At 52.6% G+C, this 17,758-nt stretch overlaps 6 protein-coding genes across 6 annotated transcripts; 4 read left to right on the forward strand and 2 right to left on the reverse strand.

The window, feature by feature from the left end:
- Window positions 1-704: 704 nt before the first annotated feature.
- BBA_03204 (X-Pro dipeptidyl-peptidase, putative) lies at window positions 705-2,393 on the forward strand (the record flags this gene model as incomplete). The annotated part of the gene is made up of 1 exon (XM_008598301.1): window positions 705-2,393. One exon carries the CDS (start codon window positions 705-707, stop codon window positions 2,391-2,393), a length of 1,689 nt encoding a protein of 562 aa, XP_008596523.1.
- Window positions 2,394-2,591: 198 nt separating this feature from the next.
- Window positions 2,592-4,739, reverse strand: BBA_03205 (uncharacterized protein; the record flags this gene model as incomplete). Its single annotated transcript, XM_008598302.1, has 1 exon — window positions 2,592-4,739. One exon carries the CDS (start codon window positions 4,737-4,739, stop codon window positions 2,592-2,594), a length of 2,148 nt encoding a protein of 715 aa, XP_008596524.1.
- Window positions 4,740-6,335: 1,596 nt separating this feature from the next.
- BBA_03206 (acid phosphatase) lies at window positions 6,336-8,753 on the forward strand (the record flags this gene model as incomplete). Its single annotated transcript, XM_008598303.1, has 5 exons — window positions 6,336-6,697; window positions 6,753-7,442; window positions 7,503-7,943; window positions 7,999-8,464; window positions 8,520-8,753. 5 exons carry the CDS (start codon window positions 6,336-6,338, stop codon window positions 8,751-8,753), a joined length of 2,193 nt encoding a protein of 730 aa, XP_008596525.1.
- Window positions 8,754-9,663: 910 nt separating this feature from the next.
- Window positions 9,664-11,298, forward strand: BBA_03207 (amidase-like protein; the record flags this gene model as incomplete). Its single annotated transcript, XM_008598304.1, has 1 exon — window positions 9,664-11,298. One exon carries the CDS (start codon window positions 9,664-9,666, stop codon window positions 11,296-11,298), a length of 1,635 nt encoding a protein of 544 aa, XP_008596526.1.
- A 468-nt stretch (window positions 11,299-11,766) lies between these two features.
- BBA_03208 (fungal specific transcription factor) lies at window positions 11,767-13,971 on the forward strand (the record flags this gene model as incomplete). Its single annotated transcript, XM_008598305.1, has 4 exons — window positions 11,767-11,886; window positions 11,950-12,035; window positions 12,101-13,221; window positions 13,277-13,971. The coding sequence occupies 4 exons, from the start codon at window positions 11,767-11,769 to the stop codon at window positions 13,969-13,971; spliced, it is 2,022 nt and encodes a 673-aa protein (XP_008596527.1).
- Window positions 13,972-14,162: 191 nt separating this feature from the next.
- BBA_03209 (sodium/hydrogen exchanger family protein) lies at window positions 14,163-16,064 on the reverse strand (the record flags this gene model as incomplete). The annotated part of the gene is made up of 5 exons (XM_008598306.1): window positions 14,163-15,018; window positions 15,077-15,672; window positions 15,729-15,835; window positions 15,897-15,965; window positions 16,016-16,064. The coding sequence occupies 5 exons, from the start codon at window positions 16,062-16,064 to the stop codon at window positions 14,163-14,165; spliced, it is 1,677 nt and encodes a 558-aa protein (XP_008596528.1).
- Between the last annotated feature and the right edge of the window lie 1,694 nt (window positions 16,065-17,758).

The following is a 17,758-nucleotide window of genomic DNA, read 5'->3' on the forward strand; positions in this document are numbered from 1 at the left end:
AAAGGTTAGATTCTGTATATTTAGGTATAATATATATATAAGAAAAAAATTATAATTAAGGAAGAGGAATTTCGCGAGAAATCACGCATTAAATAACGTTAGTTAGATTAAGAGGTGGCTAGGATTACCCTGCCGAGAAGTGGGTAGTGCCGAGAAGTGGGTGGCCGACGTTATTAGTAATGTTATATTCTAAGTTTTTATTTAAATATTATAATTTATTTAAAATTCAAAATTAAATATTAAAATCATGTATATATATACTTTAATAACTAGTTAAAGAATTTAACTATAATCATCAAAAATAATATATAGGTACTAGCTCTTATAATATTAGTAGTTTAAATATAGGCATTTTAGTCAGGTTTTAGGTCGCGAGCGGAATTACTTGGATGCACTGTATGATGGGGGGTGCGGCCAAAAGCTTTCACAGTCAATGCCATATATTTTCCAGAGGCATCTCCATTTGAGAAGAGCATGGTATGAAATGTTTGGACAATGGCCAGTTCTGGTAGCGAAACAGGTCACTACCTGCTAAGCAGGGTCAGCAGTCATGATTGACAGTAACAGACAGGTGCGGGTTCTGCACCCGGCCACAAACGAGCCGCCTGCATATCAACGTTGACTTCACCATCACGGTGCATATCGATCAGTGATTAACTTCACTTCTGCTAAACTCACCAGATTTATTCCAGATCCTCGGTAAAATGGACGCAGTATGGGTGGCCTGTCCAAGCGCGACAAATGATGACTTCCAGGAGTCCATGTCCGACCGTGTCCGGCGCGTCGCTCTGGACATGCAGGAGATCAAGAGCTATTATCGCGTCTCCGTTTCGCCGAAAAGGCAGCAAAGATTGCGCCAATTCCTCAGCGATGAGCTCGATTCCATTTTCAGACTCAACTTTCACCAGCTGTCCAAGCAGGATCAAGTAGACTTTTTGCAACTTCGCAACTACCTTGAACGGACCACGCAGCAGCTCCAGGCTGAGCGCGAGCTCAACTCCAAGATTGAACACATCTTTCCCTTTTCTGGAATCATTGTCGAGCTATCCGAGGCTCGTGAAGCCGTCAAGCCAATTGAAAGCTCGTATGTTGCCGATCAAGTCAATGCCGTCAGAGAATTGGCTGAACAGTCACAAAAAGATGTCGTCGACGGTAAAATACGCTCTACGAAGACGGGGGCATACAAGGCCTCCAAAATCATTGCCGAGCTACAGAGGCACCTCGAAGAAATAGGCAAGTTTTACGGCAGCTATGATCCGTCTTTTGATTGGTGGGTTGCGACACCGCTCAAACACGCAGTAAAGGCGTTGCAGGAATACAAGGTCACTGTTGAGCGACACCTTGTTGGCATCGGACCCAATGGCCAAGACGAAGTCATTGGCCAGCCAATTGGTAAAGATGCGCTCCTTGTCGAGCTCGAGGCTGAGATGATTGCGTACAGCCCCGAGGAGCTGCTAGACCTCGCCCACGACGTCTTCCAATGGTGCGAGGCGCAGATGAAGACGGCGTCGGACGAGCTCGGGTTCGGCTCCGACTGGAAACGGGCCCTCGACTACGTCAAGACGCAGTCTGTGCCCGCGGGCGAGCAGCCCGCGCTCGTCAAGTCGCTCGCGCTCGAGGGCGCCGAATTCATCAAGAAGCACGACCTCGTGACGGTGCCGCGCATCGCCGACGAGACGTACCGAGCCAGCATGATGAGCGCCGAGATGCAAAAGGTGGCGCCCTTTTTCCTCGGCGGCTCGGGAATCCTCATCTCGTACCCGCTCGCGGACATGGAGCACGCTCTCAAGAAGATGGTGATGCGCGGCAACAACCGGCACTTTGCGCGCGCCACCGTCTTCCACGAGCTCGTGCCCGGCCACCGCCTGCAGCACTACTACACGACGCGCCGCCACAGCCACCGCGGCCTGCTCTTCTCGACGCCCTTTTGGGTCGAGGGCTGGGCGCTGTACTGGGAGATGTTGCTCTGGAACCGCGGCGACTTCTTTCTGTCCCCCGAGGACCGCGTCGGCACCATGTTCTGGCGCATGCACCGCTGCGCGCGCATCGTCTTCTCGCTCAAGTTTCACCTCGGCGAGTGGACGCCCCGGCAGTGCGTCGACCTGCTCGTCGACGGCGTCGGCCACGAGCGCTCCACGGCCGAGGGCGAGGTCCGGCGCTCCTTTGGCGGCGACTATGCGCCGCTGTACCAGGCCGGCTACCTCCTCGGCGCCTTGCAGTTTGATGCTCTGCGCAGTGAGGTGCTGCGCGAGGGGCGGCTCTCGGAAAAGCAGTTTCATGACGGCATCATGCGGGGAGGCATAATGCCTGTGGAGATGATTCGTGCCGTTCTTTTCGATTTGCCCTTGTCGCCTGATTATAAGCCTCAGTGGCGATTCTACAAGAAAAAATAATCACGGGAATTGGGAACAAATAGGCGCTTGATCCATCTCTAAACTTGAGCAATTATTCTTGTATATTGTAACAAAGGAAAATCTGAAAAAAAGGGAATGACCTCAGCATGAAGCTTTTTGGATATATTAAATATGCAATGCAGTTTGTCCAGACACAGCCTCGCCTTTGCCTTTGACGCCAGTCATCTGCCAAACATCTCAAAACATTTCACACTCTTCCTGCTCCTCCTCCTCCTCCAGTAAGCCGACACCGCTGTCCGGACGCCTGCGACGCTTGGTAGACGAGGCACGCCGCGCCAGCTCTCCGCTCAAAAGGTTTCCAGCCCGGACGACCGGCGCGCCGCCACTGCCCTTCCCTTCATCGTTCACAGGACGCTTCCGCTTGGGCGTGTGCAAAAATTCCTGGCTCATTTGCAAGACGCGCTGCAGCTCCTCCTTCATGGCGTCCATGGCAGCCTTGGCCTTGGTCTGCTGCGCGCGCATGTCCGACCGGAGCCCGCCATTCTCTACACGCAGCGCGCGAATGGTGTTGTGCGACTCGCGGAGGGACTCGTTGACGCGGTCAATCTCCACGCGCAGCTCCATGACGCGCGCGTCGCGGAGAGCCAGGCCGCGGCCGTGTGACTGGTTGAGCTTTACGACGTGCCGAGTGTGCTTGTCTTGCTCGTCCGACATGTCCTGCAGCAGCTGCTCTGCTTGTTTGACCGCCTCTTGGATTTTTTCCTGGAGCTCTGCAATCATCTTGTCCTTGGCCTCAATCGTCTCGACATCCTTTTCCTTTTCAGTGTCGTGCTCCTTTGCTGCCTCGGTCTTTGCCTGGTCCGTCCTCTCCACAAGCGTCTCAAGCTCCTTGATGTCGCGCTCGTAGGTATCAATGGCTCCCCTGAGCCTGGTATTGGCAACTTCCAGTTCGTGGATGCGAATATCCGCAGCTCGGATAATCTGCTCTCCTTTATTCATCTCAGTCTTGAGTTGATTCATCGCGGTGACACGGCTGTCAAGCTGCTTGCGGAGAGACTGCTCAGTGGCGTGATACTCGTCGATGCTGTCCTCGCCTTCCTTGACGCGCCTGGCGAGATCGCGCAGCTGCGTCAGCAGCAAGTCTAGGACTTCTGCTCCGTGGTGGGAGAGGGGCAGAGAGATCTCGCCTGGTGTGAGATACTCGAGCTCAAGTCTGGCTTCGCGGAACCCCTTGACAAGCGAGCCGAGACTCTCTTCGGCGTCTTTGCCCGGGAAGCCAATGTCGGTGATGCCTGCAGAAAGCTGTTCGAGAGCAGTAGAGCGATCCGACATCTCCTCCAACATGCGCAGAATCTGGTTTTCAATACTTTCTAGATTGGCGTCGGAGGCGGTGGTATCCATCGCCTCCGGGACAGCGGCGGAAAGGCGATCCTTCAGACGCATCTGGAAACTCTTGTATGAATCCAACGTAGTAGTGAGCTTGGCTACTTCAAGATGAAGTGATGATACTTGTTCTTCCAGCAGTTCGCGCTCAGGGTCTGGAAAGCATGCTTGGACAGCAGCATGTGAGGCTAATGTATGTTGCTGGCGACAAAAGAGCGAAGAAGGTGTCCCAGGGATCATTGGGCTTGTCGCTGGCGGCGTAGGGAATGAGGAACGAGCCCGTGACGGAGTGCTGACCTCGAGTTGAGCTTGGGTAACGTCACCAAAGTGGTCACCGTCAATGTCCATGTCAAAGTACTCGTCCTGGGCATATGGGTCCCGGGCAGCCATTGTCCAGTCATATGTGCGGCTTTCATTCAGCTCAGTCGGGGCACGCTGATCCAACTCTTCCTGAAGCTGCTGAACTTGCTTCTCAAGATCCCATATGCGCTCAGTGTCAATGACGATGGTGGCGTTTTGCAGCTCGTAGATTTCGGCATCCTTGGATTTGACTTGGCTCCTGAGTTTGTCAATCTCGGCACGAGAGAACTGCACCAGCTTCTTCTTTTTCATTTCCATCTTATTCAACATGGCGCGGAAACTACTTCGTCTTGCTTGTCTTTCGACCCTGCCATCAATTGTTTGGCGGATCGGGGCCAAGAATGTGTTGGCATCTTTTCGCGAATGACCAGTTGATACAGGCGCAACAGGGCTAGAATTCCGGAGTGGAGTTCCCGAGCATCTGCGGCCAAATGTCGCAACTCTTGTCCGACGCATCATGGGAGTCAAGCCGGACGAAGGGCCGGGATCGGAAAAGCGGACTGAACGCTTCCTTCGGCCTGGAGTTTCGGGCGCAATAGTCGTGGTCGTCTCCTCGGCTTTGATCGAGAGAGCCGGGGTGCTACGACGGGAGCGCCGGATAGCGATGGGCAGATCAAGATCCTCCATATTTGCGTCCGACATGTTTTTGCCGTTGAAATTGTCGCAAGTCCGCCCGAGACTGGTGAGAAGAAGCGTGAAAAAGGAATGCAGAAGCCAAGAGCGAGGAGGGAAAATCGAGGCAGACAGAGGCAAAAAATGGTAAATAAAGGTCTTGGTTCTGTTGGCAACTAATGAAACAAAACAACGATATCGTGCTGAAGCCTGCTTCTGCCTGCTACAGAGACGTGTCGCGCAACACAATGCCCACTAACACGAATTATCTGCACGTTATTATGCTTTGTTTACCTATTTCCTATTTAGGCATGGCGCCCGGCCCTCTGTACCGGGCCGGCCCCACGCATCGACCGTGAATTGACAGCCAGCGGTTGGGGCAACTTGCAGGGATTCGCGATTTCGCGGTGGGCATCGCTGTTGCCTGGACCCTGGCGTGTTCTGGGACTGGGCAACTGGGGTTGTTGGACGCGTCGCTGTCGTGCGACGTGGAAACCGTGATTGTTGTTGTTTCTGCCTGCAGATCGAGCCGAAGCGGGCCGTTGCACTGGCTTTGCCGATCACAAGGCCAGGACGAGTATTCAAGCCCTCCCTGAATGATAAGGAGATGGATTTCACAACGGCCTCTGCCCATCTTCTTTAGTTCAACCTCCAATGCCTTGCTAGTTGCTGCACACCATGGGAGAAGCCTACCGGCTCTCATTGGTCAAAGCTTCGTCAGACCCACCTTTATCAGGACGCAGCGCAGTGAGCATTCGTTTGACTTGGAAAGCCTTAATCGAGCATCATCATCGTCGTCTTCTTCTGCATCATCATCGTCGTCTTCTTCTGCATCATCATCGTCGTCTTCTCCTGCTTCTTTCTCTTCGTAGACACGAAGTAACATTCCATAATAATGCACCCTTTTCAATCTTACACAATAGCCGGGAAGTAAGACGGACTGCTTTGCGCGGAACAACCACCTCCCGCTACCAACATGGGACGGCTTCACCAGGCCACCTCGATGGAATGACATCTGCCCTGTCACTGGCAGCAGTCGATCATTTATTCATCGATTATCACACAATCAGGGCAAAAATTTCGTCCGAGCCGAGTCATCCATCCAGCCATGCAGCCAACGTTTCTGACAGTCGGAAACCTCAGCGGGCAGGGCTCGCTCCACCCACGTGTTGGAACCATCTCCACCACTGCGCAGCATCGGCGAATAATTGCAAACATAATTGCAATAAATTTGTCCAAGTCGTTCCTGAGTGGCTGCCGGTCATAAGTCGGCCTGGAAGATCCCACCTCCCCGGATAACGCGGCACAGCGGTAGCAAGGACGGTGATGCCATGTGCTCAACTCCTTAACCGTCATAGGGCCTTGTTGGAGATGGGCGAGCTTCATCTTCTCTGCGCTGTGCGAACAGCTTTTCATCCGACGTGACCTTTCCTCATTAATCATCGTTCAGGTAACATTACTTTGCGCCACACACGACCTAGCGGATATGGTCGACCGATCGAGGCTTGCCTGGTCCTATTAAGAATGGCGGTTGCCGCCCATTCGTAGCTCATGTCGTGAAAGTATCCCGAATGTAACCCAAGCCTGCCAAATCATCTTGACCGATTCATCTCGCTTGTACGCATAATGGCACGCATGAAGATTGCTGTCACTGCCGTGGTTGGCCTACTCTCTGCCCTAATCGAGGCGGTGCCAACCGTCGACGAGACCTACCCCTACTCTGGGCCGGAGATTCCAATTGGAGATTGGGTCAACCCTACGGTCAAGGGCAACGGTAAGGGCTACATGCGCCTTGTTGAGCCACCCGCCGTTAAGCCCGCTTCCCCGAACCCTACCAACAATATCAACGTCATCTCCCTGTCCTACGCCGGCAGCACTGGTGTCAACATTCACTACCAGACACCATTCGGCTTGGGAAGTACTCCATCTGTACGTTGGGGAACTAGCCGAGATGCTTTAGATCAGACTGCTCACGGTGTAAGCCACTCGTGCGTAACTTCTTAGCTTAGCTCCTTTGCCAGCCGATTTCTCTAACATCATCAGATACGATCGCACGCCGCCATGCTCTGAAGTCGCCGTCACCCAGTGCAGCCAGCACTACCACGACGTGCAGATCAAGGGCTTGAAGCCCGAGACCACCTACTACTATTTCATCACCGCAGCTAATGGCACGACCGCCTCTGACGTTCTGAGCTTCCAGACTGCCCGCCCCGCGGGAAGCAAGAAGAGCTTCACCATCGGTGTCCTCAACGACATGGGCTACACCAACGCCGGTGGCACGTACAAGCAGCTCAACAAAGCCATTGACGAGGGTCTGGCGTTTGCCTGGCACGGAGGCGATATTAGTTACGCAGACGACTGGTATAGTGGCATCATCCCCTGCCAGAGTAGCTGGCCCGTCTGCTACAATGGGTCCAGCACCCAGCTGCCGAGCGGAATCACGTCCGACTATGACAAGCCTCTTCCCGAGGGCGAGATCCCAACAGAGGGCACGCCCAATGGCGGTGACATGTCGGTGTTGTACGAGTCCAACTGGGACCTTTGGCAGCAGTGGATGACCCCTATCACGTCCAAAGTGCCGTACATGGTGCTTCCCGGGAACCACGAGGCTGCCTGTGCCGAATTTGACGGCCCTGGTCAGATCCTCGCCGCTTATTTGAACTATAACAGACCGAACAGTACCGCACCCAAGTCTGATAAACTCACTTACTACAGCTGCCCCCCATCTCAACGGTATGTTGCTATCCCATAGCCACATAGCACTGAGATTTGATACTAAAGCTTTCGCGACAGTAACTACACTGCTTATCAGCACCGCTTCCGTATGCCCGGTGGCGAGTCCGATGGCGTCAGCAACTTCTGGTACTCGTTTGACTATGGTCTCGCTCACTTCATCTCGTTCAATGGCGAAACCGACTATCCCAACAGTCCAGAAGCCTCTTTTGCTCGTGACATCAAGGGAGACGAGAAGGCTCCCAAGGCAAACGAGACTTACATTACAGACAGCGGTCCATTCGGCACTGTTGATGGAGACATTACCAAGAAGGAGTCGTACGAGCAGTACAAGTGGCTACAGAACGATTTGGCAAAGGTCAACCGCACCAAGACTCCCTGGGTCATCGCCATGAGCCATCGTCCCATGTATAGCTCACAGGTCTCAGGCTACCAGCAGCATATGCGTAACGCATTCGAGGACCTCTTCCTCAAATATGGTGTTGATGCATATCTATCTGGGTAAGATCCATCCTAGATGACGCCCCCCCTTGACAGACAGCTGACCTTCTTTAAGCCACATTCACTGGTACGAGCGCACATTTCCACTCAGCCGAAACGGCACCATTGACAAGAGCGCCATCATAAACAACAACACTTTTTACGCCAATGAAGGCGTTTCCATTACCCACATCATCAACGGCATGGCTGGCAACATCGAAAGCCACGCAGAACTGTCCAAGGCCAAGAAGCCGCTTGGCATAACCGCCATCTTTGACCAGACGCACTACGGCTTCAGCAAGCTGACTGTTGTCAACGAGACTGTTTTGACCTGGTCTTTTGTCAAGGGCGGCGACGGCTCCTCTGGCGATGACTTGACCTTGATCCGCAATGCTGCGAGCCACTCCGCCACTTCTTCTGCTCCCTCGTCCACCCAGAGCGGTGCAGTGGCTGTCATCACAGAGACGGTCAACTCCTACACAACGTACTGTCCTGGTCCGACGACCATCACCGAGGGCACCCACACTTATGTTGTTTCCAAGGTACCTGCGCCATGCGACACCCAGGTTCTCCTAGACATGAATTAATAACTCATAGGCCACCACTTTAACCATTTCTGACTGTCCTTGCACTCGCGTCGTCACCAGCTCCGGTGCAGGTGGAAACAACACCGCTCCCGCTCAAACTTCCAAGGCGCAGCCGACGTCCCGCGCCGGTCAGTCGAGCAGCGCCCGCCTGGTTGCCCCTGTAACCGGCGCCGCCAGCGCCAGCCACCAGTCAGTTATCGTCTGGTGTGTTGGTGTCTCAACACTCGCTGCGCTCTTTTTCTAGACGGCGCGAAGCAAATGTAGCAGGATGAGAGGGGAGTTGCTTGGGCTGAGCCGTCCGCGCTTCAGACACAAGCTTGATATAGAGTTGCTACTAGGCTTTCAGCTTGTCTGGGCGCGCTGAGCTATTAATTAACTTGTTCGACTGATTTCGCTGACTGCGCCCAGGTTATTAGTTTATCCGCCAAGATTCTCCAGGTTGCGCAGCAAGTTGCCCCCTCTGAAAGCCAATTCTATAGTACAAGCCGCAACAGTTTCAAAATAATGAAGTCACGCTCTTGACCAACGTTCCGAACCATCTCGGCAATAACTTCGGACTTTTTGACGCCCCACCAGCAATACTCTGTCTGTCGTCTACTAGTTTGTATATATTAGAGACTAAATTCCGTTTGTGCTTTCTCGATCGAGGCTGGTGGATAATTGCCGTCACCAGCGGCATTGCCAAGAGTCGTCGTTGGCTGGTGGCGGGGATGAGGAACAAGGTTCAGCCAAGCCTACATCGGCACTAATAATGAGCCACTTCGTCCCAGTCTATCAATGCTGGACTCACTGATACGATTCGTACGTCTATGTGGAGCAGACACTGACCATTGTAACAACATGCACGGGGACATTGATATGCTCCGGACAGCCCCGCACACTACGCCGACTACTAGGCTGGTGACACGGCCATGCGCTAGGACGATGCATGGATCAAGTGAGCATTTATGAGCTGCATAGGTAGCTCCTCCGGGGCTTGTCACACCGTATGTAGGTCGGTAGGCTCCTGCCGATTGAGGCAACAGAGTCCAGTTCTAGGCCACAGAAGTTCCTGGTCGTCTCATTGTAGTAGATAAGGGCACAGTTGCCCAGTACGTAGGGCTACCATTGTTCTTTATTTTATATGCAAAGTCAATTGATTGGCCGGTATCATGATGAGCAAATTGTCCATAGGTGGGCGCCTTCTGAGCGCCTGCTGCCTGGTTCTACAAATCGCTGTCAACGCTGCCAATTGCAGTACGGGTAGCTTCCCGCCACTACTTGACGCCACGCTTGACGAGCTACGTCGGGGACTTGATGGGGGCCAATTCACCAGCGTGGACCTGACAAAGGCCTACATTGCTCGAATCAACGATGTCAGCGAACAGCTGCACGCCGTCAACGAAATCAATCCCGATGCCCTCAAAATTGCTGCCCAGCTGGACCAGGAGCGCGCCAAGGGCAAAGTCGGCCCTCTGCATGGCATTCCCATTCTCATCAAGGATAACATTGCTACCGACGACAAGATGAACAACACTGCCGGTTCATTTGCTTTGATCGGTGCCAAGGTTCCAGAGGACAGCACTGTCGCCGCTAAGCTGCGCAAGGCTGGTGCCATCATTCTGGGCAAGGCCAATCTCTCGCAGTGGGCTTACTTCCGCAGCAACAATGGTAGCTCAGGTTGGACTTCAGTTGGTGGACAAACGATTGGAGCCTACTTTCCCGGCCAAGACCCCTCTGGTTCGTCTTCTGGAAGCGGCGTTGCATCCTCAATTGGTCTGGCTTGGGCTTGCCTTGGCACCGAGACTTTTGGCTCAATCATCTCACCTTCACAGTACAACAACCTTGTTGGTATCAAGCCCACTGTCGGCCTCACTTCGCGATACCTCGTGGTACCCATTTCCGAGCACCAGGACACCGTTGGTCCCATGGCGAGAACAGTCAAGGATGCCGCGCATCTGCTCGGCGCCATTGCTGGCAAGGATAACCACGACAAGTACACGTCTGCCATACCCTTTGGTGACGAGGTCCCCGACTACGTCGCGGCCTGCAAAGAGTCTGGACTGAAGGGCAAGCGCATTGGTATACCGCGGGGCGTTGCAAATGAAAGAGATTTCGACCCGGCTGTTGTAAAATCGTTTCGTGAGGCGATTGAGATTTTGCGGTCTAGCGGCGCGGTTATCGTCGAAAACATTGATTTTCCCGGGGTCACCAAGTATCGTTCTGCCAACGACATCGTCCTCAAGGCTGACTTTTTTACGGGCTTACCGGAGCTGTACCTCAAGAATCTGGTCACAAACCCAAATAACATCCATTCTCTTGCGGACCTACGAGAATTTACACACCAGGATTCTAGAGAGGACTGGCCAGAGCGAGACACGGGAGTCTGGGATTCGGCGCTGGAGCGGGGTTACGGAAATGATTCGCCCCAGTTCCAGCAGGCGTACAAAGAGCAGCTACTCTACGCCGGCCAGGAGGGTCTGGCTGGTGCTTTGAAGAACCACTCGCTGGATGCCGTATTTGCGCCTTCAGCCATTGCATCGAATTTGGCTGCTCCTCTGGGTCACCCCGCCATTACGCTGCCAATTGGCCGTATGCCTGAAGGCACGCTCGTGACTCAGAACGACTTTGGAAACCTGAATGCGACGAGCCCTAACCAGCCATTTGGTGTTGGGTTTGCGGGTGATCATTTTAGTGAGGAAGCTCTGATTGGCATGGCTTATGCTCTGGAGCAGCAGACGCAGGTGCGCACCAAGATTGAGCCGATTGTCGTTCCCAAGACGGAGCTGAAAGATGTAGTGGGAAAGTGAGCTTAGGAGCGAGGAATATTCGAAACAGTATTTATACTTATTCAACATTCGCCCAAGACAACTCCCTATTCAATCTTGATGCGTTTGTTGGCCTTGGTCTTCGTTGTTCGTGTCAGAGGTGCTGGAGTTGGGGGCGATGCTAACCGTAGTTAGTGGGGTAACTCGCTAGAACGTGCTGAATAATCAGCTGGTCTCAGCCCCAAAGTGGCGCTGGAAAGACAATCCGAAAGCCTTGGTGGCTAGTACCTATAGCGCTGTTGGCAATTTGCCTAGTTACCTACTTGTCCCCATCGTGATGGCAGGATTTATTTATGACTCTTCGTCGCGAACGCAGAAAGAATCAACGCCAGACCGGGCATGACAGTACAGCAAGCCTGTGTTCCACGTCGTATGCGGCGTTCTCAACTGACCACTCCTGCGCAGCATGGTACAATCGCGCGCACCCGACTCTAGCCGCCGTTTGCAATCATGTCGACGCCCGCCAGCAGCAAAAGAGTAAAATTTGTCGCTTCTGATCCATCTCGAGGCGGCTTGCCTGTGAAGCGCAAACAGGTCCAGCACGCCTGCGACTCTTGTCGCCGGAAAAAGGTTCGTTAACGCAGTCCCAAGATTAGCAGTTCCCGCAGCTAGCTGACCGAGGTTCCGTGGTAGCGAAGATGTATTCATGCAGATGACGCGGGAGATGAACCCTCACCAGACGAGGGCCGTGGCCCAGGTTCCTCGCCATCTCACACATCGTGAGCCCTTTCTTCAGCAGTTTTCCAGACTGAGGAATGCATCCAAGATATACTGATTGAATTAGGCCTGTACACGACGCCCGCAGCGTCACGCCGGTCAGCCGCACCTCATTACCTTTAGCCGCGAATGGCCTTTATGGCCGCCAGCAAGAACAGCCTCATCCGCCATTCAATCGCGCAAATAACATAGTGCAGCGTCATGCCCAAGATGGTTCGTTTCAGACGCGGTCGTCTCGCTTTGTTGGCGACTTGAATCCCGAGGGCATGTTTATCGAGGCCACAGCGTCAGTCTCCGCTCGCGAATCCTCTCAGAAGGGTGACGTTGGAATATGGCTCCCCGCTGGCAGTGGACAGTCGTCACAATTCATCACTTCTCGACCACCTGCGATAATGGACAGGTTTCTGCTCCCATTCGTAGAGGAACATTGCCTGTCATGCTTACCTCCGGAGGACGATTTCGCAAAGCTGAAAGCCACATTTATTCACAAGATTCACCCCATATTCCCCATTCTCTCTCTATCATCGCTCAATGAACCTCTCAACAGCCCTGCAAATATTATTCAGCGCCAACTTGTATGCCTGGCGGCTGGAAGCGACCCAGACATGACACAATACCTACGACTCGAGAACAGAGGTTCTGCTTTGTTATCGCCACAAGACTATTCGCAATCGCTGTCCTCGTCGGTTAGAGCTATACTAGAAACAAGCCTCATCACTGACAGAGTGGCGCACATTCAAGCTTTAGCAATGCTATCGTTCTACGTTCAGCCCACATGCGCTGAGGAAGCCGATTTACCGGCGCAGCTGGGCGGTAGGGCTATACATCACATCCAAACATTGGGTCTTCACTTATTACGCTACGACTCACCCAACTGCGATGACCTGAACAACTTGTTCTGTGCAGTGTGGGCATTGGATCGCATAAATGCGGCCATGTATGGCCGACCGTGTCTGCTCCATGAGAGGGATATCGGCACCGATCTCGACGCATGCATTCGCAAACGACCGCCATGTTTTAGACTTTTTCTGTCCGTCATACAATGGCTCGACCAAGTGGTAGAGCTATATCGGCCAGGCCCAAGTGAAGAAGCTTCTGGGGTTGACAAGGTAGCCTACATCGACCTGCCAGTCTTGGAAGCGATGATTGTGAATGCGGATGCTCTCAAAGTTTCTTCCCCTCTCATTGGTATTTGTTCCCGTCCGATTTCTACTTTTCTTTACCTTTTTGACACTGCGCTCAGCCACCATCGAGACATTCTACCACGCCGTTATCATCCTATCTTGCCGACTTCCGCGCCCAGGCACTGCACCCGCTGCTTCCACTCTTCCCCCGCCTTCAGCCAACGCCCGCCGGTCCTTGGCAGCCGAAAGAATTGCATGCGCAGTTCCACGAGACTGCCTGAGCCCGGCGCCGTTTGTTCCCTACGCTGTGTCCCTGGCGCTGAGTGTGGAATACCGAAAAATGCGACATAGTCGATTGCCAATGTTCCGTGCCAGGGCCATGAGCTCCTTCAAGCGGAACTGCGAGCTGTTGAGGCGTTATAGCAACCATTTCTGGAACGCTAGTGTGGTGGCAGGGCTAGGAGAACGAGTACTCAAGGAAATGGAGCGAGCTGCCACCACTTTGAATAAGGATTACACGCCTTCGGTCACTATCGCAGAGTCCAATCTAGCCGGCAGTGCCCCAAGCATACCTACGGCAGGCATTACAGAACTGCCGCTACATGACCCAGACGGTATGAATGCCGCTATCGATTCTGCCATCGGAATGGATAATACGGTCGATTTTTCCCTCGTCGATCCTGTGTCTGGTCAAGACGTCTTTGGCCACATCGATCCAAGCTTCAATCTCGATGCTGTAGAAGATGCGCTAGAGGCGCACCTAGACATTGGCCTACCATTTACCTGGGGCGACTGGGGCCATTACGCGACCTAGTCATGGTCGAAGTTCTCGCCGCAGTCGATTGAGAACACATACTGGAATTATGTCACTTGAGCAGTTGATTTGGACCGAATATAAAGAGCGAATGTAGTTGGTTTTCTCACGAAATTTGCTTAATCTATATTCATCCGAGCTCACAGGCCACCGTGCAAAACGAATCGAAACCACTTTCCCGACCTCGGAATCTATATTCTCTCATCCTCGGCGTAACGAATTGTGCGGTGGCGCTCCCTGTCCGTTTCATCACAGCTGTTCGTACGATACATTTTTTCGACGGGTGCATCGCGTACCACGGGCAGTTGCGAATTTTCAGCGTTTGGGCGGCTGAATCGGTTGTATGCAACAAATGTGCCCTGTTCTGAAGGTACTGCATTCACTGGCGTCGCAATGCTCTTGGATACGCGGCGAATCTCAATCGCGTCCTCCTGAATGGGCTTGATACCCATGCGTGTATAGATGAGGTCAAGCACCGGAATAGACAAGCCGTGTACTACCATGGAGAATATCACCAGCCAGTACACGACAGGCCCGATGGCCCTGATGAGGTTGGTCTGTTCCTCATCGCCTTCTCCAATCTTCGGAAACAGGTGCCTGCTATGCTCGAGGTAGTAGACGGCGCCAGCGCCAATCGGCCCAAAGTACCCCATAAACAGTGCTTCTTTCCAGTTCTTGCAAACGGCTGGCATCAGCTTGTAACTGATCAAGATGACGGGAATGCGCCTGAACAGCAGGACGAGAATGCCAAGAAGAACGAGACGGCTGTATGTAAGGCCAGTGCCGTCGGGATCATTAAACTCGGACCATGGTATGATTGTGCCAATGTACATGAAACCGCCAAAGTTGAGCAAGACATCAATGCACGGATTGACCTCGTCATGACGCTTCTTGGTCTCCGCGAGATACTCGCCGTCCCAGTTTAGCGCATTGCCTGCCACGGCACAAGCAAGCAGGTCGTCGGTTCCGATTGCGCCGCAAGTCCCGATGAGGAAAAACCCAAGTGCAGCAGGGAAGAGAACGTACGACTCGCTGTCGATCCATTTTCTGTTGTACATGAGCATTGCACTCTGTAGTTGTGGAGGGGTGGACGCAGAGTACTTACCGCCTGAGGGCGTATCTGACGACCTTGGAGGAGCCATAGCCAATAACAGCGCCATATACGATAGAAAGGAGGACGATGTAGAGCCAAGTTTCAAGGAACCAATTCTTCAAGGCCACGCCGACTCCGCCACCCATTCGACCAACTTCCCCACCAGCGCGAACCAGAATCATTTCGACTGCTTCACCGCCCGCTGCCACAACAGCACCACCCGCTCTATCGCCAGGGTTCTCGGCATGGCGAATGAGGTACACGGCAAGCAGCAGAAATGGAAAACCAAAGCCATCATTCGCGCCAGCCTCGGCGGAGATGATTTCGCGTAGCGGACGGGCTACGTACTTGTCCGCAAAGGGACCCTTGGCAACGGCTTGCGACAGAATAGGGTCAGTGCAGGTGACGCAGGAGGCAATGACGAGGGTTGCCAGAAGCGTGATCTTGGGCACAGTGGCCAGCATGCAGAGAGATGTGCAGAGCCACATGACAGCCATGATGGGTAGCAGGCAGAGCGCCATTGGTTTCCATTGGTACCAGTTGTATTTGGCGGGCAACTGGTATCCAGCAATGACTAGTTGCAAACCAATCATGACACGAGTCACACCCTGAGGACAGCCAGTCATTATTATGCGCGGTGTGAGGGCAGGGTGTGACAACGAACCAGTGTGATCTCGTTCGTCTGGCCTTTTTCCGCAGAGCCCCATCGTTCGCTGTCTAGGAACTTTGCTGCGATGGGTCCCATAAGAACTCCAAGAGCAACGGCAGGTACTAAATATAGCACTGTCGTCAACCAACCAAGCTCATTCCATGTGGTTCTCGCACTACCTACGAGCTTCCCCTAGGTACCACACCTGCTTAATCTTCACTGAGATGATGCCAAAGAGAATAATGAATGCACCTAGAATTCTATAAGCAAAAGCGTAACAAATGAGAGCATACTACAACAACCTAGGACGCCCAGAACGATATTGAGCTCACTGACGTCGAGAGTCGGCATTCTGGCTCTGGGGGTTAGCCGTCAGGGTACCGGCGTAAAGATCCTCTTGGAAATGGCAAAAAATTTGTCCTGCAAGAAGAAGACAGCAGCCTTTTTCTTTCTCTATTATTTTTTTTTTCTTTTTTGATTTTGATCTTGATTTTTTTTTTTTTTGGCTTATGTTTTTGACACGAAATAGAAGCCACCAAAACGGAAGCAGCTATCACAGGATGGCCTCGGGTACCAAGAAGAGACTCGTCAGCACAAGCTGGACGAAAGCTTGAAATGTTCGTCGTTCTCAGCACCACAAACTGTAGACTTCGATTCGTTTATTGCTTTGGAAAGATTGAATCAGGGAAAACGGAGAGCAACCCAGGAGCGAGCCCTGGAGATATACCAAGCGGTCTTCTGGGGGTCGTGCTCGAGTACCAGGGGTGGGACAGAGAGGCAGCCTGTTTGCTGCAAACTTGTGAGACACATAATCTCCTGCTTTGATATAAGAATAAACGGTAGATCTTCTCGGGTTATGAAGAAAGTAGTATGCTTGTAACCACAGGTTGGTGGAGGACTAAGAGGCAGGTAGGCCGACTGTGCGGTTCTGCGGAGTATCCTCGTACACGAACGATCTGGCTATAGCTCGCAGAATACCTCATATTAAACCGTTCGACAACTTGAAGTTATAAAAGTTGACAAGAGCGTTTTCGTGCATGAATGCTAATATACGGAAAATGGCGAGGGGACAAGTTCTGATAAGCCGCTATGTAAGTGAAAAAGCAGCTTCGCCATCCCGAGCAGAGAGCGATTCCCCAGGGTTGGCAAAGCAAGGAGGGATCAAGAATATAAGGCAGGACATACCTCTCGATCTAGAAGTGGTAAATCTCCAAAATACGAAATACAACCTAGAGGGAAGGTTCTTGACTAGCCAGATTATCGGAAACAGCGCCCAGCAATGCCCAGCCCGAGGTCGTGCTCCGCGGGATCATTAGCCAAGTCAACCCGAAGCGGCCCGCTGTTGGGCGAGAAAAGCTTATCAAAAGAAATTCATGTGCCAGTACTAGTTGTCTGTGTACATTCGGTTCTCGACTGACTGTAAGTTAAATAAGGAACTCGTTCCCGTAGATGGTTAGCTTCTGGTTTTTTTTTCTTCCTCTTCCTCTACAAGCCATCATTATCACCATCAAATCTTCTATTGAGTGAACTGTCACTAATCGCATAGGTTGATCGAAAGCAGTTGTGCCCTTTGAGGAGTTCTCGGCGCGGATCTTTGCAACCCCTGGTGAGAGTGTTGTGCTCGAGCGATACCATTTACTCTCTACCAGTTATCTTTTTTAGATGTCTACATAGGCTACGCGCTTCATACCCCGACCAATGCTTTCATGCCGTCTGTGATTTCTTGGTCTATCCCAAAATCTGGCCCAGATGGATCACGCAAGGGCTTGACAAAATGTCGCCGACCCCGAAATGTGTTGTGATATAAGGGGGTATAGGCGCTACAAAGTTGTGGCGCGTCCGTTTTTTGAGCGTATAGCTCAACAAAATGCCCAGCCAAGCCCCGCGAATCGCGAATATACAGCAGTGGAAACGTGAGTTGCTTTGGGTTTATGCTGCTACAGCGAAGCCGCAATCCCATACGCTGCGCACGATATCCTGCGGTGTAAGTGATGTGGAATTGGTCGCGGCTGTGATGGCAACGAGACTATATTGTTACCAAAAAC

This window comes from Beauveria bassiana, assembly GCF_000280675.1.
Source record: "Beauveria bassiana ARSEF 2860 unplaced genomic scaffold BBA_S00007, whole genome shotgun sequence".
Taxonomy (NCBI): Eukaryota; Fungi; Ascomycota; class Sordariomycetes; order Hypocreales; family Cordycipitaceae; genus Beauveria; species Beauveria bassiana.